At 40.1% G+C, this 26141-nt stretch overlaps 1 protein-coding gene across 2 annotated transcripts; it reads left to right on the forward strand.

Annotated features, from left to right (window-relative positions):
• The first annotated feature begins 345 nt into the window (after positions 1–345).
• Positions 346–24077, forward strand: LOC122028134 (E3 ubiquitin-protein ligase BIG BROTHER-like). Of its 2 annotated transcripts, XM_042587149.1 has the most exons (9): positions 346–600; positions 845–934; positions 1375–1535; positions 2351–2579; positions 3028–3062; positions 21359–21403; positions 21648–21775; positions 23633–23741; positions 23827–24077. In XM_042587149.1, the coding sequence occupies exons 3-9, from the start codon at positions 1392–1394 to the stop codon at positions 23857–23859; spliced, it is 723 nt and encodes a 240-aa protein (XP_042443083.1). In that variant the 5' UTR covers positions 346–600; positions 845–934; positions 1375–1391; the 3' UTR covers positions 23860–24077. The 2 variants fall into 2 exon arrangements, with proteins under 2 accessions (XP_042443083.1, XP_042443084.1); XM_042587150.1 differs by lacking the exon at positions 845–934.
• Positions 24078–26141: the final 2064 nt, after the last annotated feature.

Raw genomic sequence — 26141 nt, forward strand, 5'->3', positions numbered from 1 at the left:
ACCTAAATGACACCGCAACACAAATTCATTTCAAGATGAGTTCGATTACAATTATAAAAGTCGGGGACGTTTGTAGTAATTTTATCAATATTTCTTCCTTTTTTCTAAAACTCACTTAAAGCTAAAACATCCTTTCACGAGCTTTTTCATGATACAACTTTTTTCATGATAAAACTTTGTAAATCATTTTATTTTGTTTTTTTTTTATTAATTGTCTCATTATGCTAGGTGATGATTTGAAAATGAGGCCTCAATTTGTAAAAATGGATAAAGTTTAGGATCAGAACAAAAAATTCCGGACACTATGGAAAAGACCTGGTAAAAAGAAAAAAAAAATATAGATCATAATGCGCCTCTGCAGACAACAAAGTAGCGATGACGAGGAGGACGCAGCGGATGAAGTGGGCGAACGAACACGCAACTACCAAATCTTCGCCATTTCCACAAGCCATCCTCTAAATCTACCGCCGTTCTCGCTTCACCTGCTCGATCCACCCTCTCATTCTCTCTCGATCCATCCTCTTTTTATCAGCATTGTTCACGTCTTCAGCTTTCGCTGAGGCTTTGAGGAATCGGTCAGTGCGATCGCGTTCGAATGAGGTGGGAGTGCTCAGCTTCCGGACACTATCGTTCTTTTTTCTAGCAAAGAATGTGATTTGAATGAAGCAGTTTTCAATGCTCTAGAAATTGGTCCTTTGCGTGTCGTTTTTGCTTTCCGTTTGTAGAACAATGACCGTAGGCAGTCGAAATGAATTCATCCAGTTGTAGGATGGGGTGTCTTTTGTCTGGTGACCAACGTAGGTGATCTACTTTCGCTACTATTGAGCACTTATCTAATTTACAGGCGAGATTCTTAGCTGGATATTTGGCTTCGTCCCTCAAGGCCTCAAAGACGTTTTATTTCCACAAACTAATACAAGATACCGAAGAAAAGGTTTGTTTTGTTATTCAAAAGCACCTTCAAAATGCAAAAATAATCTCATTGATGTGTTTAAGTAGTGTTCCATATCGACAAATATTACAGTCATTGTCACAAATCAGAATATGGATGCTTGAATATGGAGTTTTATCAACTTGTCTTTTTTTTTTAATTTCCTTTAAGGCAATTCATTGGGGGTTCACATCTAGTAGAATTCGTGGTGGAATTTAGCATTTTCTGCTTTCTATCTTTATTAACAATTAGTTGTTTTCTATTGTGGTAAGTGAGCAGTTGGTTTTGATTGCGTTGGTCCCGTTCTTTAAGTATTCTTCATTTTCCTGTTGCTTTTATTCATACCTTTTCTTTTGTAATTATTCCTGTCATATTCTGTATTGTGAATCTCTTTCGTTTGAATGTCTACGTGGCTAATATTAATGGTTTTTCTTCCTTTTTAGGATTAGCTGTCAGAGAAATGAGTATTAATAATACACAGATGGATGTTCATTATATAAATACTGGATTTCCTTACACTGTCACTGAAAGCTTTATGGATTTGTTTGAGGGCCTTACATATGCTCAGGCTGATGCTGCCCTTTCAGAAACTTTGCATGACCAGGTAGCTCGAACATTGCTATATATTTCTATCCCATTTAATTGTAGCAAAAGGTGATTACGCTCACCCCAGACACCCCCTCATAGTCCGTCCCCAGGTTATGTGAAGGGTGGTAAATCACGAGGTCAGCTTATAGCCAACCGTCAAATTGGCTAGGGGGTGGGAGGTATTTTTTTTTCCCGAGTGCATGCGCCCGCCGGGAATTGATCCCTTGCCCAATTATAGTAAGTCCCACCTTCTAGCCAACCAGGCATCCCTTGGGGACACTTCTATCCCCTCCAATGTTTTAATCGAAGTTTGCTCATGTTTGGTGAAATATGGACATCCTTTTGACCAACTAATGATGAAGTTCACTGATTCTATGTTACAGACCAGCGTGCTGAGGCTTTTTCATTAACTAGTTACTATTCCTTTGACTTTATTTTTCTGTAAAGAGAAACCTCCATCAAGACCTTTGACACCTTTTGATGCATTATCCTTGATTGCTTGATTTCCAAGCAAGGTGGACACTCTTTTTTGGTCCTTCATGAAGAGGACATCAAAAGATTTGGTTAGATTGAGCATAAAACTACTACTGTTTTATTTGTTTCAATTGTGTTTTGCAATGCTTTTTGTTTGTCATTGTTCCTAGAAATTGAAATACCACTAATATGCATGATTGTTAAGGAAGTTTAGCTATGATTAACATAATTAAAAGTAATTTAAAAGGCTCAAATTTACTAATGATATAACATTGAGTGCAATGGTAGGATAAGATCTGTATGGCCCATTGCAAATAGTTGAGACTAACACAACTTCTGTTTGTCGTAACATTGTAGGGAAACACATACTGGTCAATGATGTACACAAATGCATATAAATATGGATTTCCTGGCTCTTCCATTGATTCATATTATGATTTTGGGCACTTTGAGGTTGCTGATTATGCCCAAAGATCAGGTGAAAGGAGAGAATGGGACAACCCTCTAGTTCTGAACAATTTTGACTCACAACAAACACAACACAATGAATATGCTCATGAAAGTCAAAATCATGGTGCCGAGGAGTGTGAGTAATTTCCTCTTAATGCAAAGTATAATATTTGTTGAAATAGTTAAAATGGGTGATAAACAATTTGGCTTAAAATTATCAAGGATCCTTTGGTTTATCACCTCAGTTAATTTATTCCGAAAGTTTTGTCATTCTATTGTGTCTACAAACTTTTTGGAAGATAACTTATTTCTACTCAATGGTTACATTGGCGGCAATTATTTTTGTGTGAGTATAAATTACTGCATCTTCAGAATGGTTATTAGACAAGAAATATTATCTTGTTAATTTCTTAGAATCTTATGCTTCTAGGATAATCAAACTACTAAGGTTATGGAAGTAGGCCATGTTTAAATGAGAGCTTCTAGGAAGTTTGTTTTTTTTTATAATTTGACTGATTACGTTAGTTCTCTCCTCACTTTGGTTTTATGGTTTATTGAAGTCAGATGTATTTGTTCCTTTGCAGGCATTCAAGTGCAGCAAAATGCTAATAGTTCTCAGGTATGGAATTTTACTGGCCACACTATGCAAAACTTGAACCTAGTTAAAAATGACCATTGAAAACATAATTAGCAGTCTAGTTACTCTTCTTTTCAGCACAATATAACCTATGTTTCATTTCATTGCACAACTTTTAAGCAGATTCTAAAATTCCTGGATGTAGAATTTAGGAACAAGAAGAAATGTGTATTGCATACTATGTGTTGAAATAGAATTACATGTCATGCATTTAGTCCTTAAATATGACTAGTCTATCTAATAACTAATTTTACCTAAAACATAGACATATAAGACTGTGTTCCTTACTAGGTTATATATTTTATTTTATTTGACACCTCCCTCATGCTGGAGTAGATACTATCTATGTTGAGCTTGTTATATAAACTAGAAAAATACTCAATTATAGACTAGACATAACAAAACAGAAACATATTACTTAAGGAGTTATAAAGCACACAAGCAATGATCCCTTTGAATTATTTCAGCAATGTTCTGAAGATAGTTGATGGAGCATGCAAATGATGACCCATTCATCCTCGACCAACAAACAACTATCTCCTCTATTGCAAATCAACATATTGATAAATAGAGAGATGAAAGGGAAAAAAAAAGATGAAGAGAGATATATGGAATTGATTTCTCGCATGGACTTCTCTCTAAATGCCAATTATATTAGAACATAATAATTAAGGAAAAGGAAAACACTCAAGGGTCTTGGGTGAAAGATATATATACATTAGTAGGTAGACAGATAGACAGCCAAGTCAACCCTCTGTTTGACTTTAGCAATATGAAAACAAGATATTTTTTCTATTCAAATCTCCATTAGATTTTTGGCGATATATATATGGCTGCAAATACAATCAAATAGGATCAGATCCTAGGTGAGAAATCTCTCAAGTGAGCTTCTCCCTGCAGTACATCATTAGTATGAGATAGAGTGAGAAAAAAGGAAATCACTTGATGAGGTCGAGATGATTCATCTGCAACATATGAACATAAGAGTATCATAGGAAGGAAGGACAAACAAAGGTTCAATAGAGGATAGGATATCAGAGGCTAATTTACGAGGAGAAATGGGATCTGAAATTTACAGAGGGAGCCAAGTGCATTGAAGTCAATAGAAGTTGTTCTTTGCCCATTAGAGATTGCTATGAGATCTGGAGTCTACCATGGGAGTTGAGTGCATCAAAGTCACATAAATGTTGTTCTATGCTTGCAGGAGATTACTGTGACATTGCTGGCATCTGCTGCCACAACTCTGATATTCCTATGATATTAATGGATTTTGTAAGAAGACATTAGAGAAATCTATGGAAAGAAATCTGTTGGAATATGGATATTGTTTGTAAATATGAACCACATAACAGATCCTAAAATCTGACAGTAGAGAAGTTGGTTGTAAGGCTCACGTTAGCTGAGGGAAGTAGCAGCAGATGCTTGTCAGAGCTGGTGTTTGAAGTGTGGCATGTTGGAATTGTGGCATGTTCTTGTGTAGAGAAGAGTTCCTGAGGAGGATGGAGGTGTTGGTTTTGCCATCAGAAACAAAAGCCGTTTGGCTCTTTCTTGCTCTGAAATCTGATCCACCAACGATGAGATCAATACCCATGGGCTTTGCATCCCTTGCTCTTTCTTGATGACCTGCAATTAACAGGACCAGGAAGAGTGACGTTGATTAGAAGTAGCTACTGGTTGTCTGTAGGTGGAAGACATGCCAGATTGAGAAAAAGGAAGCAGGTTGTTGGCAGGTGGAAGATATCCTCTCAGGAGAGTAGACAGGAGGAATTGGATAAGGAAATTGGATTTATCAGATGAAGAAATGGGAGTACGAGAGCTCATGATAGCTTCTACATTGGGGTGGGGAGGCACAAATGTTCCACAAGTTGTGAAGGGCGAGCATTTGCAGTTCACACGCTCACAAAGTAGGCAACAACATCCAATTGCACATAGAAGCTGTGGCAGTCTCAAGTGAGTGTCAGTAGCATGCTAAGGTCAAATCAGTGTATCTCATTGTTTCTCCTCCTTATTCCTAATCATGAACTGCTGATACAGCAAGGTTTTCTTCTTTGCCTAATCTGCAGTGTGTTGATTACTGCAGTGACATCTTTATGCTCTCAAAGGGAAGATCCCAAGAGAAGAACAGTGATGGCCATGACCGAGGAAGTGGCAGATGGATGTGACTGCAGTGCTGAGGCAAATCGTCAACCAAATTCAAGAATGTTATTAACATTTTTCCTTGCCTGTTCTTCACTGAGTTCACCATCTCTATCCCAAGTTGTATATATTAAAGTCGCTTGCCCAGTAACCCATTAGAATATGACTTTTGTGGTCTTTTAATGGAGGATAAGTTTGGTGAAAAAAATGGATGGAGTTCTTGAGACTCCATCATACTAGAGATATGGAAGAGAGAAGAATCCTGAAAAAGCAATTACAGTGATTTCAAGTAACATGCTAACAAAGTTAGAAAGATTTTCTAGATTTTTGAGGTTGTCATTCTCCCTACAGAACCTTCTTTTGGTTTCATACTGCATGCAAAAAGATGAGTTTGTTATCATCCTTAATACTCTTCTTTTTGCCGAGTCGTGAAGGGGAGTTCTTGCTCCCTTTCTTCTTTTAGCACATCATGATCCATCTCCGGTGAAGCTTTGAAGAGAGAAAATAACTTAATCAGTTTGCTATTTCCAACAAAGGATTCATTTTTCAACCAAGATCCTCAAGTGATTTTCTTGATCTATTGCATGTAGTTGTATGCGCCTCTTTTAGGAGAAGTCTTCTCGAGAGATTAGAACTTGAGATCTCTCTTTATTTTCATTTCACTCCATTTGTTCTCTCTATCTTCTTGTTATTGGTGTGCTTATTTGAGTTAAAGATGTTATTGGTTGTGTTATCTAAGATCGAAGGGATCCTTAATTGCATGCTCCATAAGCAAGTCCAAAGCTTTGCTTGGAGTTGGTTATGTTTTCTCAAATTCATAGTCATGGTTTTGATTGGGGTGCTATTTTTTTTTATGTTTACTACTTTTTCTAATTTATATAACAAACTAGATATAAATAATATTTATACTTTCACTTGAAAATGAGTGCCATTAGGTTAATAGAGTTATTGGTGTAGTGAATTTAATTCTCCATTGATACTCTATATTTAGAATTTTATATATCGGGTCACAAATATACATGCAATTAGCCCTTTTACAATAAATATGCAATATAATATCCTCTTTCTCAACTCAGCGTATACCAACAATTTGTTGTATAAAGAGAGCACTAACAGTAGTAAAATTGTACGAAAATAACAAGCATGCAATAAACAGGTAAATAGATGAGTAAGGTTAAGAAATTGGTATCTCCGGTTGAAGCGTCGGCGTGCCGACTGTCTTTAGAGAATTTATTGCCGCCCACGGTGCAGAGGCTCTCCGGCAAAATTCCCCCAAGATCCGACAACCGCTCGCGTCGTCCGTAGGTGTACTCCAAGACGAACGACGCACTCGAACTCAACCTCAGATCGCGGAACCAAGCCTCAGAACAAGGGAAAACTCAGAAAAGAGGAAGAAGGTAGTGCACGAACTAGAATGCTATGCTCTGAGAGTGTGTCTAAACGAGGAATCGAGGCAGTGTATTTATACACTCTGAAGCAGTGCTTTGCCAGCGAACGGGGCAGGTGCGTCGCTTCTTCACGCGCAGGCAGAGGCAGGTGCACCGCTTCCTCACGTGCGGACAGGGGCAGGTGCACCGCTTCGCGTGCGCTGACCACGAGCTGGGGATTTGCACCCCCCCTGCGCGCGATGATCGCATGCGTCACGCCCGGTTTATGGATTTCCGGCTCGAACCCCCCGAAACCACCTGATTTGGGCTCGGCCCGGGCATGCGTGTAAGCCCTCTTAACATTGCTAAGCAAGGATGGAAGGGCTCCATATATAAGCTCTTCCAACCTTCTTGGCTTAGCAATGTGGGACTAAATGCATACACATATGCATTACCAAAAAACAAAAAGAATACTTTGAATTAAAACTCAACAATCCCCCACTAATTCAAATTATTTTGGTTGAAAACAAAGATATGTTCTGAGGCTTGGTTGCAATGAGCTCTTAGTGAAAATACCTTCCGGTTTGAATTTTCACCTAAGTACACCAATCTTATTCACATAGGTTTGAAGTGAACTCAGTCTTGAACTTAAACCTTTTATATGTGAAAATCAATTGGTAACAACTCATCACGGGCGACGGTTGAATCCTTCTGGGTTGGTGCATTACGGCCATGTCACCGAATCTTGTTTCATAAGTGCTAAGGAGAGTTGCCTAGACCCCCCACACTGCGGCCACACAGTTACACTTACATAGGTGAGTTCTCCAAGGATGTACTGCGAGCATCCTGTCATTAAGACCTTGAACTCATTAAGAGCTCCTAAGCTCATCCTAACTAGCAGTCAAGCATCTATCCAGGGAAGAGACTATGAGATTACATCTCAATCAATTTGATGCTTACGGTTCACCCTTATAGCTTGTTTATACCACATTGAACCTACTTCTTGGGATCTCCAATCAGATAGGTTGGGTTGCCGCTATAGATGAAACCAGGATAGGCCTCAGTCCCATTCCCTTACTGGATCTCTTGATTTTCTCAGAATCAAGTCCTTTAGTGAGTGGATTAGCAATATTGTCTTTTGAACTTACAAAGTCCAATGACACCACTCCAAGAGACACTAATTCACGAATAGACTTTAATCTTATTCGTACATGTCTCTTCTGTTTCTGGTTATACTTGGAGCTTCTAATTTGAGCTATTGTTGTTTGATTATCACAGTGTACTGAAATAGAAGGTATTGGCTTCATCATCAAGGGAATTTTAGAAAGAAGACCCTTAAGCGATCGGCGATTCTTGTGGTATCAAGCTTCTGATGCCTCGAGATGTAGAGCGAGTTATAATCGTCTGTTCGCAGCCTCAAGTGTAAAGACATAACCGTAACTCCTTTACACTCAAGATGTCGGTATCAACTAGCGTCACTATATCCCTTGATTGCGGGGAATCTCCCATACCATGAGCCCGGATATAGTGCCTTTTAGGTATCAGTACTCATCTGTCGTCGATGTGTTACGTCGGACGGTGGTGTAAAGACCATATACGGGTGCTAAGGCGAATCACTAATCTAAGCTATATATCTAAAGGGGCTAATTTAAAATTTTGCTAACTAATTGATTCTTATAAACTAATCGCCTTACTGACGTCTCTTGGTGCGGTCACAAGACCTGGATCGGTCCAGATCTGAAGCTTCGTTTACATTCTGGTGGATCGGTCTGAGACCGATCCGAGTGCCCGATCGGTCGGTGAACCGATCGGTGGCTTTCGATGCTCTTGTTACTTTGGATCGGTCGGTGACCGATCCTTAAACTCGAGAATCGGGTTCGCTCTTGTCCCGTCTTTGGATCGGTCGTGAGGCCGTCGGTATAAGATCGGTCGGTGGCCGATCCAGTACTAATCTCTTGAGGCTCTTGTATCGTCTTTGGATCGGTCGGTGATCGATCGAGGAGGATCTGATATCTCTGTATCTCCGGATCGGTCGGTGGCCGAATCGATGCTACCGAGCAGCGATCGGTCGGGGACCGATCGATGTCTGATATTCGGCCGGAACTCGATTTCGGGACCGGTGAAATACAATCCACAACTACCTATTGCGTAATAAACTATTCTAATAACAGGTAGTGGCAATTCTAAACTGGTTCATGGCATTTCACTCACTAAAACACATTTTAACAACTTAACGTACATGAAAACGACAGTATCAAACTAATAAACCGAAAGTGCTGAAAGTAAATGCTAAAGAGTTCTAATGTATAAATGAAGCTCGTTAGATCCCTAAGATCTTTCATTCCAGTTCCACACACACACACCATCTCCGCATTGACCTCCAGCCTCCGCTACTGGTCCACTTTTCCTTTACCTTTATCTGCAGTATAAGGAAAATAGTATCTGTAAGCCAACGAGCTTAGTAAGAAACCATCTACCTCACAAAAACATGCAACGATGCAATCATGGATTTAAATCATGCTATTTGAAAACATGCACTGAAAAGCTAAACCATGGCATCCTGAAATCTAATGGCATAACATATAAGCATGGCATATCCACTGGAATCATGGCATAGCAAGTAATAACACTCAGCTAATCATAAGTTAAGCTCACTGGAACTAAAGCTGTAACTGAAAACAAACTCCACTAGCATATCTGATTTTGAGTGTGAAACTAATACATAATAAATAATAAACATGCTGTTGGGCCCAGCAACTGTACTTTCTGTGCGCGCATCCCTAACTAGACCGGGTTTGCAAGTCCCGATTTAGTAGGGTTAACTAGGTTATCTAAACCTAGGGACACTGGAGACCCAATGGATATCAATCGATGCGATTCAGTCGAAAGTAAAATCTTGAATAGCTAATCATTTTCTTTGAAACTAGGTTATCTGAACCTAGGACTAGGTTATCTGAACCAGAGGCGACTATGGAGCCCACCCGTCCATATAAGTTGAAATAAGTATTTTACTGGTTTAAATGCTTCTAGTGCATTTATCTAAGCTGTTAAAATGCCTAAGTTGCATTTTTAGCTAATCTAATCATTTTATCGAACACTTGGTGTGCCTAAACCCTCCTCTCCATTAGGGAATCGCTTCTAGGCACCCAACAGCGTCTATGATCCCCAACTGAAGGAGAATAGACGTATTCGGCCCATCTAAAAGCGCTAAACTAATCCCTAATTGGCGAAGAGAGCTAAATACACCCTAGGTATCGATAAAAATCTGCATACATCCTAACTAGAGCATAAAAACTCAAGCGGAAACTATTATACTGCAGGTGAGGGGTTTCTTACCTTCTAATCGTAATTTCTTACGATTCTATTCGCTAGAACTCCGGTGGAGGTGGTCCTCTCGACGATCCGCTCACGTCTTCGCGTTCCTCTCGCGGAGGAGAGCCTCTTTCGTGTAGGAGTCGTCGCCGGAAGATGGCCCTAGGGACCTTGGGGCTTGGTGTGCCGTGCGTGAGGGAGAGGAGAGGGTGGCGTCGGCGTTGAGGGTTTGGAGAGGGAGAAGGTTGCCGAACCAAGCAAAAATAAACCAAACCCACTTAAACCTTCTATTTATATTAAGTGGTTAATTCGGCTAAACCCAACTTAAATATAATCGTTCCCCTCCTCTTTCAGCACAGCCCTGCTGGGTCAACTGGTTATGACATTGTCCCTCTAAATCATAGGTCTCGGGTTAAATCCCCGCCTAGGCCGTTTTACGCTTATATTTCTTTTTGCTACTTCCGCTACTCGGAAAATTCCGGAAAAATATCTAAAATTCCAGAAAAATCCTAGAATATTTCTAAAATAAATTTGGGAAATTTTTAGGCCTTCTAATCCCATACCTTATAAAAGTTAGTCTCCCGAACTTAAAACAGTCTGGTATACATTAAATGTGCGGCCTCTGTCTCCCATAGCCTCTGCTGCTGTGTGATTTTGCCAGTGACTTTCACTAATGGTACTTCCTTGTTCCGTAATTTCTTTCTTGCCGTCTATTATCCGAATAAGTATCATCATGAGATCATCGGACTGTGCAGGGGGCTCGATCACACTGGGTGGCGTCTGGAATATGCTTCTTCAAAGATGGAGACATGGAATACGTTGTGGACCGACATCTCCGAGGTAGCTCACAGCTCATATGCTACCTTGCCCACTCTCTTCGTGATAAGGTATGGTCCCACATATCGGGAGCTAGCTTGCCCTTCTTCAAGCGACTCCTTCAGGGGAGCTACTCGAGGAAAACTGTATCCCAGTGAGAACTCTAGGGGTGCTGTATCGGCGTAGCTCTTCCGACTCTGTCTTTGTCCCTATCCTCTGGCCAGATCTGCTTTGCTGTGGTACTGCCACTAGATCTGTCTGAAGTTCTAGTTCCTTCTGTTCACTCATACCAGCAGATTGGTGATCTGCACCTCCGCCATGTAGGTGCCTCATAGGTGCCGTCTGGATAGTGGCACGATAATTGTTGTTGTATCAGAGTCTGCTAGACTCGATATTTGCACCAACTTCCTCAAATCTAGGCCTGAGCGTATCTTGAGTACCGATTTACTCGCTCCGTCCGTCATGCGGGATGGAAGGCATCTTGAATTTTAGCGGGTGCCCATAACACACTTCCGGAGTGTGATGTAAATCTCTTTGTCTCATGCGAAATGATGGTTCGTGGGACTCATTGTAGTCCGACGATCTCCGGAGATCTGAGCTAGCTTCTCCGTGGAGTAGGATATCTTGATAGCTAGAAAGTGGGTTGATTTAGTCAACCTGTCAACTATTACCCAGTTGGCATCAAAACCATTTGTGGTTCTGGGTAGCCCCACTATGAAGTCCATCGAGATATCCTCCCACTTCCATTCTGGAATCAGAATGGACTCCTCCTGGTCCCGATGTTTCGCCTTGACCCTCGACAGGTGAGGCGGATGCTAACATATCTGGCGATGTCTCGCCATCCCGGGCCACCAAAACGCTTCTTCGTGTCTTGATACATTTTGGTGGAGCTGGATGCATAGGGAGTCCTGTGAGCCTCATCTAAAATCGTCTCGTAGCTCCTCCGATCCGGAACATGAGTGCATGCCGCGAAATACAACACCCATTGTCGGACACTCAATTCTCCACTTTCGATTGCTAGCCCTTGCTTGATTTTTCTGAATTTCGGGATCCCGATCCTGAGCTGAATATCACCAAGCCAGGTAGACTCTAAGGTCATAGTAGAGAGCTGTCCCACGATAAGCTCGAGACCGAAATCCACGATCTCCTTCGTAGGGGCGGTGACAAGAGACAATAAGGTAGCACTGGATTTTCCGCTAAGTGCATCTGCTACCTTATTGGCTTTCCTGGATGGTAAAGGATGTCTATATCGTAGTCCTTGACCATCGAGCCATCTCTGTCAGCGTATTCGGATCCTACGAGTGAAAAAGTACTTGGACTCATGATCTCATACACGCACCGAGCTCCATATAAGTAATGTCTCCAAATTTTGAGAGAGAAGACGGCAAGCTCAAGGTCGTGAGTAGGGTAATTCTTCTCATAATCCTTGAGTTGTCTGGAGGCGTAGGCGATCACCTTGCCGTTTTGCATCAGCTCTAGTCCCAACTTAGAGGCATCACTATAGATGTCGAAGGTGTCAATCTGGCGAGCAAAATAGGGCACCGGTCAATCTCCTTTTTAGCTCAATTGACTGTTCTCACGCCTCGTCCATTGGAATTTCCTGCTCTTTCCGTAAGAGTCGGTGGGAGGCTACCTGGAGAAATCCTCTAAACTTCCGTAATATCCTCGCTAATCCTGACTCACATTTCACTTTGGCGTTCTTGATTTGCTTCATTACTCATCGCTTTCTATCTTGGGATCCACCATACCATCCTTTGAGATGATGTGACCGAGAAAGGACCCGATCTAGCCAAAATTCACATTTCGTGAACTTGGCGTAAAAGTCGGATCTCACTGAAGTGTCTGCATACTAGTTTCGTGTGCTCGCGTGTTCTTCCCTGAGTTCTGAGTAGATAAGAATGTCACATCGATAAACACAATAACAAACTTATCTAAATACTCCCAATACTGCTCACGAGATCCACGAATGTAGTGGAGCGTTATCGTCGCCTAAGGGCGTGACCACGAACTCGTAGTGTCCGTGTCCGGTTACGAATGTCTTGGTATATCCCTCTTTAACCTTTACTGATGATAACGATCCGAGATCTACCTTAGAGAACCGATGCCTCCTTCACCGATCGAATAGTCATTATTCAGGAAGAGGATACCTGTTTTTGATTGTGACCTGGTTCATGATCTGTAGTCTATGCACAGTCGCATGCTTCCATCCTTCTTCTTCACGAACAACACGGGCGCTCCCCACGGTGAGTGACTCGGGCGTATGAAACCCTTGTCGAGGAGCTCAGAATTGCTCCCAAGTTCCTTCCGATTCTGCTGAGCCACGCGGTATGGTGCCTTGAAATTGGTTGTCGGGAATAAGCTCATCTCAAACTCAATCTCACATGCAGTGCTAAGCCCGGTAGCTCTTGAGGGAAGACCGAGTAGTCGAACGACTCGGACCTCCGCTAGCCGTTGTTGGTCCACGTCTCCGTTGGTCTTGACTACGTGTGCTAAGAATCCGCATCTCCGAATCCAGGTAACCGTGCCTTCACATGAGAGAAACCTCGCCTTTCTCCTTGGTTCCCGACCAATTGAGCTTCCGCTTCGAGGTTGGGCGTGACTTTCTTTCGACTCGATAGATGCACGTGATTGACCAAAAGTCCATCCCAAGATAATGTCATAGTCGGTCATTTCTAGCACTATCGATCGCAAAAGAGCTCCCCGCTGCTATAATGACCAAGACCGCTCTGAGCGGTCAGCGTGACGCCATGATCTCTCCTCAAGGTGCGTCGTCAAAACGATCCGAGTATCTCTCGAGGTACCTCAATTTTCGGAGAACATCCGGCTATATACGAATGGGTTGCCCAGATGTCGAATGAAAACTAGTATCTTGAAAATGCTAACTCGACAACCGCTGAGGCATCGCTACGCCCTCTCCGTGAGTCGTAGATCCTCGATTCGCTAAAGGAGGAGCTTAATCCGCGGGCGATAAGTGGACCTTCTAGGCTGCGTCGATGTGGCGGTGGCTGCATCTGAATCTGCCGTGCCGAGGAAGACGGGTCTTGTTCGGGCATCGTTTGCCATGTGCCTTCCCCGCCCATTCAAGCATCTCGGGCGCCTCTGCGACAAACTCCAGGTGGAATTTCCCAAGTAGCACACTTTGATAACTGGGTCGCTTGCTCGACGGTCCTCCTTTCGAGTCACTCCCGATTTGCTTCTTGTGAGTTCCCTTTCGGGGGGCTGTGGCCTTCTGCTTTACGAGTGTGAGCTTCCTTGGCCTGGACTCGAGGAGACTTGCTTGTTGCCGCTGCTTACTTCATACGTAATGCTCGTGGTCAAGGCCCGCCACTAGCTCCTCCGTGATGCATGGCTCATGTATGCCACCGGCCCACGCTCACTTCGCAATCTCGGCCTCGGCGATCTTGAGCATCAACCGACTCGTTCCTTCTGGCCGACTAGCTCGGACATGACGTAGCCAACTGTTGAATTTCTTCACGGCCTCCACCGAAAGGTCCTCGACGAAACTCCCGAACTCATCGTAGTGGCGGTTGGTAACCCGTGTGAAAGAACTCCTCAAAGAATTCCTTCTCGAAGTCCCCCGACATCCGATTCATCGTGCGATTCTTTCCCACCACGCGTGCCTCTGTCGCGTAAGGAGGCACACTTCACCTTCGTGTTACGGCCACCCGTAAGCTCCATCGCTCTCCAGGTGTTTGAACCATACGCCAGTCCCACGGTTCACTAAAGGCAGAAGTTCTGGCTCGACTCACCGCCACCGGATCGATAGCTTCCTTCCTTGGCTCATTCTTTGGGCTTGGAAATTGGGGCTTTGCGGTTGAGCTGGTGGAACCTCTAAGACTACTGGAGTCGTCAAGTTCGGTTCCGGGGTGACTGTGGGGGTATTCTGCTGATTAGCCTTTAAGGTGGCTATTTCCTGCTGCTGTTCAGCTAGCTGCTGCTGTAATTGAGCCACTAATGCTGTAAGGTCTGGAGGAGGCACTGAACTGCCTGTCTCTTGCTGGGGCTCAGTAGCTAGTGCCCTTCTAGCTGGGCGTCCTCGTGCCATTTCTAAAGACATAAGGAACAAATGTATAACTAATACTATCACAGTTACATAGTTTCTGATATCATGTTTAAACTATCACATACTAACAAGCAATAAGCATATAACATGAACTATAACTACAAGCAAGAAACATATAACATGAACTGTAACTATAAACGAGAACATTAAGGAGAGTAGAGGTATCCTTACTTGGAAGCTGCAGGTACAATGCTGATGTGTGTGTAGGAAGTATGGAACACTGCTCTGATACCACTCAGAAAGACCCGTACGCGGTACTAGGTAAGGCGAATCGCTACAATATCTTGCTAAGCTATACGCGAAAGGGCTAATTTAAAATTTTGCTAACTAATTGATTCTTATAAACTAATCGCCTTACGCATCGATCTCTTAGTGGTCATAAGACCTGGATCGGATCGTCTGTCCGATCCTGAAGCTTCATTGCTTCATTCTGGCCGGATCGGTCTGGCGACCGATCCGAGTGCCTCTGATCGGTGGTGAGACCGATCGGTGGCTTTGCTCTTGTTACCACAGATTGGATCGGCGGCCGACCGATCCTTAAACCTGCGAATCTGGGTTCGCTATCGTCCGTCTTTGGATCGGTCGGCCGAGACCGATCCAGTATCTGGATCGGTCGGTGACCGATCCGGTACTAAAATCTCTTCGAGGCTGTATCAGACGTCTTTGGATCGGTCGGTGATCGATCCAGGAGGATACTGATGCCTTATCAGATCGGTCGGTGGCCCGATCCGATGCCAGCAGCGATCGGTCGGGGCCGATCGATGTCTATTCAGCCGAACTCGATTTCGGGACCGGTGTGCCAAAATACAATCCAACAACTACCTACTGCATAATAAACTATTCTAATAACAGGTAGTGGCAATTATAAACTGGTTCATGGCATTTCACTCACTAAAACACATTTTAACAACTTAACGTGCATGAAAACGACAGTATCAAACTAATAAACTGAAAGTGCTGAAAGTAAATGCTAAAGAGTTCTAATGTATAAATGAAGCTCGTTAGATCCCTAAGATCTTTTATTCCAGTTCCTGCCACACACACCATCTTCGCATTGCCCTCCAGCTTCCTCTGCTAGTCCATCTTTCCTTTACCCTTATCTGCAGTATAAGGAAAAATAGAATCTGTAAGCTTAAAGCTTAGTAAGAAACCCTCTACCTCAAAAAACCATGCCACGATGCAATCATGGATTTAAATCATGCTATTTGAAAACATGCACTGAAAAGCTAAACCATGGCATACTGAAATCTAATGGCATAACATATAAGCATGGCATATACACTGGAATCATGGCATAGCAAGTAATAACACTAAGCTAATCATAAGTTAAGCTAACTGGAACTAAAGCTGTAATCGAAAACAACTCCACTAGCATATCTGATTTTGAGTTTGAAACTAATACATAATAAGTGCTGTAGGGCCCGGCAACTGTACTTTGCTGTGCGCGCATCCCTAACTAGACCCGGGTTTGCAAGTCCCGAATTTAGTAGGGTTAACTAGGTTATCTAAACCTAGGGACGACTGTGGGAGCCCAACCCAATGGATATCAAATCCAGTACAGTGCCAACTGAAAGTAAAATACTGAATAGCTAATCTGTTTTGCTGAAACTAGGTTATCTGAACCTAGGACTAGGTTATCTGAACCTAGAGGCGACTATGGGAGCCCACCCATTGGATATCTAATCCATATAAGCTGAAATAACTATTTTACTGGTTTAAATGCTTCTAGTGCATTTATCTAAGCTGTTAAAATGCCTAAGTTGCATTTTTAGCTAATCTAATCATTTTATCGAACACTTGGTGTGCCTAAACCCTCCTCTCCATTAGGGAATCGCTTCTAGGCACCCAACAGCGTCTATGATCCCCAACTGAAGGAGAATAGACGTATTCGGCCCATCTAAAAGCGCTAACTAATCCCTAATTGGCGAAGAGAGCTAAATACACCCTAGGTATCGATAAAAATCTGCATACATCCTAACTAGAGCATAAAAACTCAAGCGGAAACTATTATACTGCAGGTGAGGGGTTTCTTACCTTCTAATCGTAATTTCTTACGATTCTATTCGCTAGAACTCCGGTGGAGGTGGTCCTCTCGACGATCCGCTCACGTCTTCGCGTTCCTCTCGCGGAGGAGAGCCTCTTTCGTGTAGGAGTCGTCGCCGGAAGATGGCCCTAGGGACCTTGGGGCTTGGTGTGCCGTGCGTGAGGGAGAGGAGAGGGTGGCGTCGGCGTTGAGGGTTTGGAGAGGGAGAAGGTTGCCGAACCAAGCAAAAATAAACCAAACCCACTTAAACCTTCTATTTATATTAAGTGGTTAATTCGGCTAAACCCAACTTAAATATAATCGTTCCCCTCCTCTTTCAGCACAGCTCTGCTGGGTCAACTGGTTATGACATTGTCCCTCTAAATCATAGGTCTCGGGTTAAATCCCCGCCTAGGCCGTTTTACGCTTATATTTCTTTTTGCTACTTCCGCTACTCGGAAAATTCCGGAAAAATATCTAAAAATTCCAGAAAAATCCTAGAATATTTCTAAAATAAATTTGGGAAATTTTTCGGGCTTTACAGCTGGTAAACCTGCTCAATTTCGTTATAGCAAAAGAAATATCAGGTCTAGAACAATTTGCTAAATACATTAGACTACCTATTATTTGTGAGTATCTTAATTGAGACACTGCCACACCACTCTTATTCTTGTGGAGAGTTTTTGAAGGATCATAGGGTGTGACGACAGATTTAACTTGGCTATAGCCATATTTCTCTAATACTCTCTCAACATAGAGTGACTGAGAAATTGCTATTCCATCAGTTGAACGAGTCAACTTCAGCCCTAAAATCATGTCAGCACAACCCATATCCTTCATATCAAACTTACCACTTAAGAGGGCCTTAGTCTCATTAATAATAGAAAGGTTAGAACCAAAAAGTAGAATATCATCTACATATAAACATAAGATAATACAATTATCATCTTTCATTTTAGCATACACACATTTATCAGAGTCATTCATTTCAAAGCCAAACGATAGCATAGCACTATCAAATTTTTCGTGCCACTGCTTTGGGGCTTGCTTCAAACCATAAAGAGATTTGACTAACCTACAGACTTTATTCTCATATCCAGAAACTACATGTCCTTCAGGCTGATCCATATATATTTCTTCTTCAAGATCTCCATTTAGGAATGCCGTTTTGACATCCATTTGATGGACCTCAAGATGATATATGGATGCCAATGCTATTAACACTCGGATTGTAGTAATTTTGGTAACAGAAGAATAAGTGTCAAAATAGTCAATCCCTTCTTTCTGTTTGAATCCCTTAGCAACTAGGCGGGCTTTGAATTTATCTACTGACCCATCAGGTTTTAGTTTTCTCTTAAACACCCATTTACATCCTATAGTGGTACACTTAGGAGGTAAATCTACCAACTCCCAAGTGACATTAGAGATAATAGAGTCCATTTCACTTTTAATAGCCTCTTTCCAGTGCTTAGCTTCAGGAGAAGCCATAGCATCTCTATATGTCACAGGGTCACCTTCTATATTATAGGTGATAAAGTCTTGGCCTAAATCCGTAGACACACGTTACCTCTTGCTCCTTCTCAGTTCTGTATGCTCACTAGATTCATCTAGTCTAGAGTGACTTGAGGAAGGTGTATCTTCTACGGATAATGGAGCCTCTACGGAAGCAGGCTTATCTCTAGTAGGAATACTAGATATAGACTGAGGTGTTCTCGTCTTCATAGGAAATATATCCTCAAAAAATGTAGCATCGCGAAGTTCTACAATAGTATTTGCATCTATTCTAGAAATTTCTGATTTAATAATCAGAAACCTATATGCAATACTATTTTGAGCATAACCCAAGAAAATACCATCAACGGTCTTTGGACCAAGTTTTTTCCTTCTGTGTTCAGGTACTAGTACCTTTGCAAGGCACCCCCACACTTTAAGGTATTTCAAACTTGTTCTCCGGCCTTTCCAAAGCTCATATGGGCTTTTATCCCTTGACCTCATGGGGACTCTATTTAACACATGGCATGCAGTGTATAGAGCCTCCCCCCACATGAAGTTGGGTAACCCAGAACTGCCTAATATGGAATTAATCATATCTTCAAGGGTTCGATTTTTTCGTTCTGCTATACCGTTGGATTGAGGACTATATGGAACAGCTGCCTCGTGAATTGTACCTGCATCTTGACAAAATTTTTGAAACAGGTTCGAGGTAAACTCTCCACCTCTATCAGACCTTAACCTCTTAACAGATTTATTTGTTTGATTCTCAGCTTCAGATTTAAAAATCATAAATTTATCTAAAGCTTCATCCTTAGTTTTCAGCAAATAAACATAACAATAACGAGAGTGATCATCAATGAAGGTAATAAAATACCGTTTATGGTCTCTCGTTATTACACCGTTAAACTCACAAGAGTCAGTATAAATCAATTCTAAAATATCAGAATTTCTATCAACTGATTTGAAGGGTTTATGGGGTTGTTTATATTGCACACAAACTTCACATTTTTTCTTATCATTTATAGCATGCTTAGGAATCATGTCTAGATTCATCATTCTTTTTATGGTATTAAAATTGACATGTCCTAATCTGTCATGCCATATATCATAAGACTCAATATTATATGAACAACCAATATCAGTAGATTTATTCAAGGTAGCATTTTCTACATTGAGTTTAAATAAACCTTCATTAAGGTAACCTTTTCCAATAAAGGTTCCTAAATGTAATATTACAACTTTATTGCATTTAAAGTTCAACTCATAACCAGCGCGGACTAACTTTGACCCGTTAATCAAATTCCGACGGACCGCTGGAACATGATGCACCTTGTGCAGTGACAGGATTTTTCCAGAGGTGAACCTCAGGTCAACTTGTCCTATCCCAAACATCTTGGCTGCAGAATGGTTCCCCATGGCCATGGAAGTGCCTTCAATTACCTGATAAGTAAGGAAGGCAGAGCGATCAGCACAATAGTGCACATTAGCACCTGTATCAACTAACCATTCATTGGGTTGATAGATCAAATTTAGTTCGGGTTTGAAGGTAACAAACCTATTGCTGGTGTCGTCACTAGCAGTCACGACATTGCTCTGGTTTTTCTTCTTAGGGCAGAATTTGGCATAATGTCCAACTTGTCCACATGCCCAGCACGGCTTGGTTCCATTTTTCTTTTGAATCTTTGGTTTGGGTTTCATCTTGTTCTTCATTTTCTGATTTTTGAATTTTTTCTTGTCAGATGAGACTACTACGTTTGCCTTTGGAATAAAGTCCATAGGCATTCTTTTATCATCATCTTTATGTTGCTTCTGATGTTCTTCTTCGATATTTAAGGCAATCATCAAATCTTCTAGAGAGATTTTACCTCTCCTATGTTTAAGAATCATGCCAAAATCTTTCCAACTCGGAGGCAATTTTTCGATGATAGATAAGACCTGAAATTTTTCAGGTAATGACATATCTCTTTCAACAAGATCATGAATTTGAACTTGGAATTCATGTGTCTGTTCAACCACAGATTTGCCTTCTAACATTTTGAAGTTTAGGAATTTTGCCACAGTATACTTTTCTAAACTAGAATCTTCGGAGTTGTATTTTTTATCCAAAGATTTCCACAGCTCTTTAGCCGAAGATGTTGAGCAGTATACATCAAATAGTGCGTCTGAGAGGGCAGACACGATCCTCCCATGGCAGAGGTAATCCCTTTGCTTAAACCTCTGTAAGGCAGCACTATAGGCAGGTTCCTCTTCATCAGGTGAAGGAAGATCTGTTTCTATAACGGAGAATAGCCTTAGTGTAGTAAGCCAAAATTTCATCCGTTGTTGCCAACGTCTGAAGTTTTGCCCGAAAAATCTTTCGGGTCTAGCACTAGCCTCATCAGACCCCGTTACCCTATCATTTATCATGTCTACTGATGCTTACAATAAAATCTCTAAAATTATTGTATAAAGAGAGCACTAACAGTAGTAAAATTGCACGAAAATAACAAGCATGCAATAAACAGGTAAATAGACGAGTAAGGTTAAGAAATTGGTATCTCCGGTTGAAGCGTCGGCATGCCGACTGTCTTTAGAGAATTTATTGCCGCCCACGATGCAGAGGCTCTCCGGCAAAATTCCCCCAAGATCCGACAACCGCTCGCGTCGCGGCGCACTCGAACTCAACCTCAGATCGCGGAACCAAGCCTCAGAACAAGGGAAAACTCGGAAAAGAGGAAGAAGGTAGTGCACGCACTAGAATGCTATGCTCTGAGAGTGTGTCTAAACGAGGCAGTGTATTTATACACTCTGAAGCAGTGCTTTGCCAGCGAATCGGGCAGGTGCGTCGTTTTGCGTGCGCTGACCAAACCAGAATCGGAGACTGGCAAAAAAGAATCAGGGCGCCTGCAAGTGCGAGGCCCACGAGCTGAGGAGTTGCACTAACTAAGATCTCTTTCTGTTAGTTCATTTTTTTTGTTTCCTGCTTTAAATCTAATGTTCACATAATTATGATCGGATGTTTTCTTTGGACATTAAAATAGACTATATCCTTCATTTATTTGATTCACGCACTTCTCTTTGGTTGTAGGTCATATGGGAAGACCATGTTGATCCTGATAGTATGACTTACGAGGTTTGTTTTCTGGCCTATATAAATTTCAGTATACATATTGGGTGATTGTGGTGCATAGCCTCATTCTAGGTATTCAACACCTTATGCTTAATTTGATAACCACCTAAAGTTGTCGCCAAAGAACTTGGAACCAAGTACAAATTTAAATTTTTACCACCTAACCTTGCATGTTCTTTTGGCCAATGATCATTATATTTTAGTTTATTAGTATGCTCAACTTAACTTGCTTGTGTTTTGTATATAGGAATTACTCGAGTTGGGTGAGACAGTTGGAACACAAAACCGAGGTCTTACACAAGAACGAATTGCTTCACTTCCTATCACAAAGTACAAATGTAGTTTCTTTTCTAGGAAGAAAACTCAACGTGAGAGGTAAAAACTCATCCTTAATTTTTTTGTTATCAAACATGAACCCTGCCTAGCTTGAAGAATAATTGTCATTCATAATCGTTATGGGTTTAGTGGTAGCTTCTATGATAGTTTTCCAATCTAAATTTAGGCTCAATTTGTTTTATGGTTCACTATTTGATGCAATAGAAATCAAATAGTCAACAAAACATTTCCTTTTGGTTAATGCAAAATTAATTTTTTTTGTTTTTTTTGGAAAAAAATGACTTCTTTTTAAAAAGTGCAGAAGCCATTTTTTATTTATCTACAAGCTCTTCACTAAATTAGTAAACCCTCCTCCACCCTTTGCCTCATCTAGATAGACAGAATCCAAACAAGTCAACTAAGCCAAGTGGGCCAATCAAGTTGGGAGGTTTAATCACATCGAACTATTTGATTGCTTTTGGCCAAGTGAGTCAAGGGGGTTTGATGATTTAGGTGCATTGAGTAGGTTGGGAAGGTCAGATAGGCTAGTAGGTTTAATTGTATGACTTAGCCAATTGGGTTGGCCAAGTCTGATAATCTAGTTTGATAAGTTGAGTTGGGTGATTTAGTGGAGTTTAATAAGCCGAGTGGTCCAATCAAACTAAACGGTCGGTCAATTGATCTCTATTAGGAGTTGGTCAGCCTAGGCAAGTTAGTCAAGTTAGCAGTAGGACAATTGGTACAATTCAATAGGCCGAGCAATCAAATTAGGTTGGATAAACGATGTGGATGGTTTAGTTGGGTTGAGCATTAAAGCGGTTTGGTCGAGACAACGGGTTGGATGGTCTGCCCAAGATGGTCGAATTGATGGGTTGGTTGAGCTTGGATGGGCTAGATAGTTTGCTCAGTCTAAGAGGGTTGAAGAATCTAAATTGACTCATTGAGTCGGACAAACTAGGTTGTTTAAGTGAGCAAATAGGGTCAGTCCGAGCAGATAGGACTAGCTGATTAGCTTGAGTGGGTTAAGCGGTCACTTCGAACGACTAAACAATTTAGTTGACTAGTTGATTCAAGTAGATTATAGCATAATAGACTAGGGGCTTGGACTGCCTATTCAGCCCACTTGACCTATCCTAGAGAACAGGATTTTTTTTTTTTTTTTTTTGTTTTTGTGTGTTAAACACACAATAAAAAAAATGAATGCATTTTGGTACCACATCTAAGGATCAAACTGTATAAAATAATCTATTTTGCTTAAATAAATTCTCAAAAAGTGTTTACTCATAAGCTATTTTCTAAAAAATAAAAGGAGCCTTAGAGATTGAGAATTTTAGGTTGAGTTTAATTTATTATATTTTGAATGACAAGCACAAATTGTTTTGCTGAATCAACTTTATAGAAATCAATAACAATGGCTATAATACGCATGTGACTTAAAGGTATTCAATATTCAGAGATAGATTGTAGGAACTGCTAACCTTCTTTGTCATCAAATGACAGAATGTTAAACTGTTGTTTTCTGTCTTTATAAACTTACTAGTTCATCTGTGTTATTATTAACTGAATTATATTATTATTGCCTCAAATAAATACAACACACAAACTACACAGGCAATGATAAGAGTATCAAGTGTACAAGTGAGGGAATGACAACTAGTCAGGTTGATATTCTATGATAATAAACTTGACTTTTGTTCAACTTTGTGCTTACTAGTAAGAGCCTAATATTCTAGGACTATGACTGTTCATATTTATGCCATGTCCCAATTACAACATTTTTTTCCTCTCTAATGGCACCACTTGCAAACGTCATAATTAACCACCAACGGAAACAATGAGCATCTTGATACAAGCAATATACATACATACAAGCTGAAGAGTCTTGCTTGTGCGAGTTACGAACATTTCTTCTTTCAGATGCGTGGTTTGCCAGATGGAATACAAGAGAGGAGATCGTCAAATGATTCTTCCATGCAAGCATGTATACCATCCTGTGTGTGTATCTAGATGGCTTAGCATAAACAAGGTTTGTATGCATGCCAGATCTTACAGTCTTGGTTATGCTGGTAAGCCCTGTCCATTTATTACTGATTAATTCTTTTATATTGCAGGCATGTCCAATATGCTCTGTTGAGGTAAGGTAAGGAACCTCAAAGTTAATGATTTCTTAGCAGGTTGGCTAGAAGATTTGTGTAGCATTATCATCACAATTGCCTTCTTTTTCTTCCTATTGATTCTGTGTCCTCACAGTGATTGGTCTTATCGTTGTGTTCATCTTTGTATCCATTGCACCAAGTACAAATATGATTGTAGATTTCAAACAAGAAGATTTGATACTATTATTTCTCGACAATCTTTTTTATGTTTGTGTATATGGGCTTGTTTTGCATTTAAGTCAAGATGGCTTACCATGGATTACTTGTTGAAAAATAGTTTTCATAATCAATTAATCAAATAAGGGCATGGACAAATTATTTCATAAGTAGATTGATGTAAATTAATATCTCGAAAAATAAGTAATTAATCATATTTATTTAATTAATTTAGCAATTTTTCATAAGTAGATCGATGTAAATTAATTTCTCAAATAGATAAGTAATCATATATATTAATTTAGTTGACTTTGATTAGATGATGGCACAAGTTCATACATAATTATGGTTTATGAATATGAATACATGAGCCTCACAGGGATGATAGGGTGGTAATAGATAAGGATGATTTCATGCAATGAGGATTTAAATCTCACAGTATTTTCTATGTAGTTTGAATTATTGATGACACTGGGGTGCAATATTAGCAGGACCATCTGTGTTTTTTGAACTTATTTGATGGTTAATATGTGGGATTGGACTGTTTACTTGAAGTAGGACCAACTCAATATGACCTCTTGAACTTTATAATATCATAACTTTTAACTTAAGATTTGGAATTAAGCTCTACCAATACTCATACGTGCAAAATTTAAATATTTAAGTTTGTTTCTAAGGAACTTGTAATGGTCAAGTTCGGGCCCAAAAACACCGTTTAGGTCCTTTTCAAAGTCTCTAAATATATGCTTTACTATTTTTAGTAACATCTATTTTTATGATATTTTTGGTATTTTTAATATTTATGGGATAGAGATTATCTATATAAGCGTCTTTTTTTGATAATTTCTTTTTGTAATAAATTTTAAGTTTATACAAGGATTTCTTTCATTTTTTTACAAGATAAAAATTGAGGTCTATATATTAGAATTTATTTTCTTTTTGAGTCTTAGGTCTAAAGTATATATAAACACATGTTTAGATGTTTGATTATTCATCCTCTATTATTAACAAAATTTTCTCTTTTTGGTAAATGACAAGTTTTTCTTTATTTTCTTCACGTTCTCTTCATGTCTTCTTCTCAATTCCTCATTCTTGTTAGTCCATAAGATAATTGTTATCCTGCTCGACGTTACTACCTCCTAATTGAACTGAACGCTCAGCTATTTGGATAAACAAAAAAAGAATATGAATACATTGGAGCAAACGGTAATAATACTCACCCAAGATAATCCATGTGTTGTCGACTCCTCACCTAGATATAGGCAAGTAAATCACGGTATTTTATCCTAACATAATAACATTTTATATGGGAAAAGTAGACACCCAATGTGAATATGAATACATGAATATTAATTAAGAAGGCATAAATGTTAATTATTGTGAGACCAATAAAAAAAATCTGTACAGATTTTTTATAATACAATACAATATGGCTGAGAAAATTAGAATCGTTAAATTCTACATTGGTTCAGACAAAGATTTATTAATGTTGAATTTAATTAGGATACATATAAAAACTCAATTATTAAATCAAATATAATAATAATAATAATAATAATAATAATAATTTAGTCCAGTAATTGAGCGACTATAGAATCAATAAAATAGTCTATCAAACGCATGACTAAATTATATGATCAATCGTTTATAGGGATGATAATTTTATCCGAACTTGATGGAGGATTCAACATCCGACTCGAATAGAGGAGGGTATGGAGGGATTATCAATACCCGATACCTGACCCGAATACCCGATTAATTAATATATATACATATATTAAAGAATTTTTTTTTTCTTCTAAAATCAAGTTACTATTTTTTGTTGATATTAGTAGGTCTATATAGATGTTTAATCTATTTTTTTTAATTATATATATATATTTTTAATAGGATGCTAATTTTAATATGTTTTTGTTGAATGATAATAGCTCGATAGAAAGAAGAAAAATTACACATATAGAATATATCCGGTCCTTTAATGGGTATGGGTATATCCATTGGATATCCTATATCCGATGGATATAGATACGGAGGATATAGAATCCGATCTGAACCCGACCCATTGTCATCCCTAATCGTTTGTTTGTTGCAAAATAACGAACAACCACCAAAAT

This window comes from Zingiber officinale, chromosome 10A (assembly GCF_018446385.1).
Source record: "Zingiber officinale cultivar Zhangliang chromosome 10A, Zo_v1.1, whole genome shotgun sequence".
Classification (NCBI taxonomy): Eukaryota; Viridiplantae; Streptophyta; class Magnoliopsida; order Zingiberales; family Zingiberaceae; genus Zingiber; species Zingiber officinale.

Bases quoted from the DNA above. Each gene is read 5' to 3' on its own strand.
- LOC122028134 (XM_042587149.1), top strand. From the start codon at position 1,392: ATGAGTATTAATAATACACAGATGGATGTTCATTATATAAATACTGGA. The intron at 1,536-2,350 runs GTAGCTCGAACA...GTAACATTGTAG, and splicing joins CAGAAACTTTGCATGACCAG to GGAAACACATACTGGTCAAT. The intron at 3,063-21,358 runs GTATGGAATTTT...CTTTGGTTGTAG, and splicing joins AAAATGCTAATAGTTCTCAG to GTCATATGGGAAGACCATGT.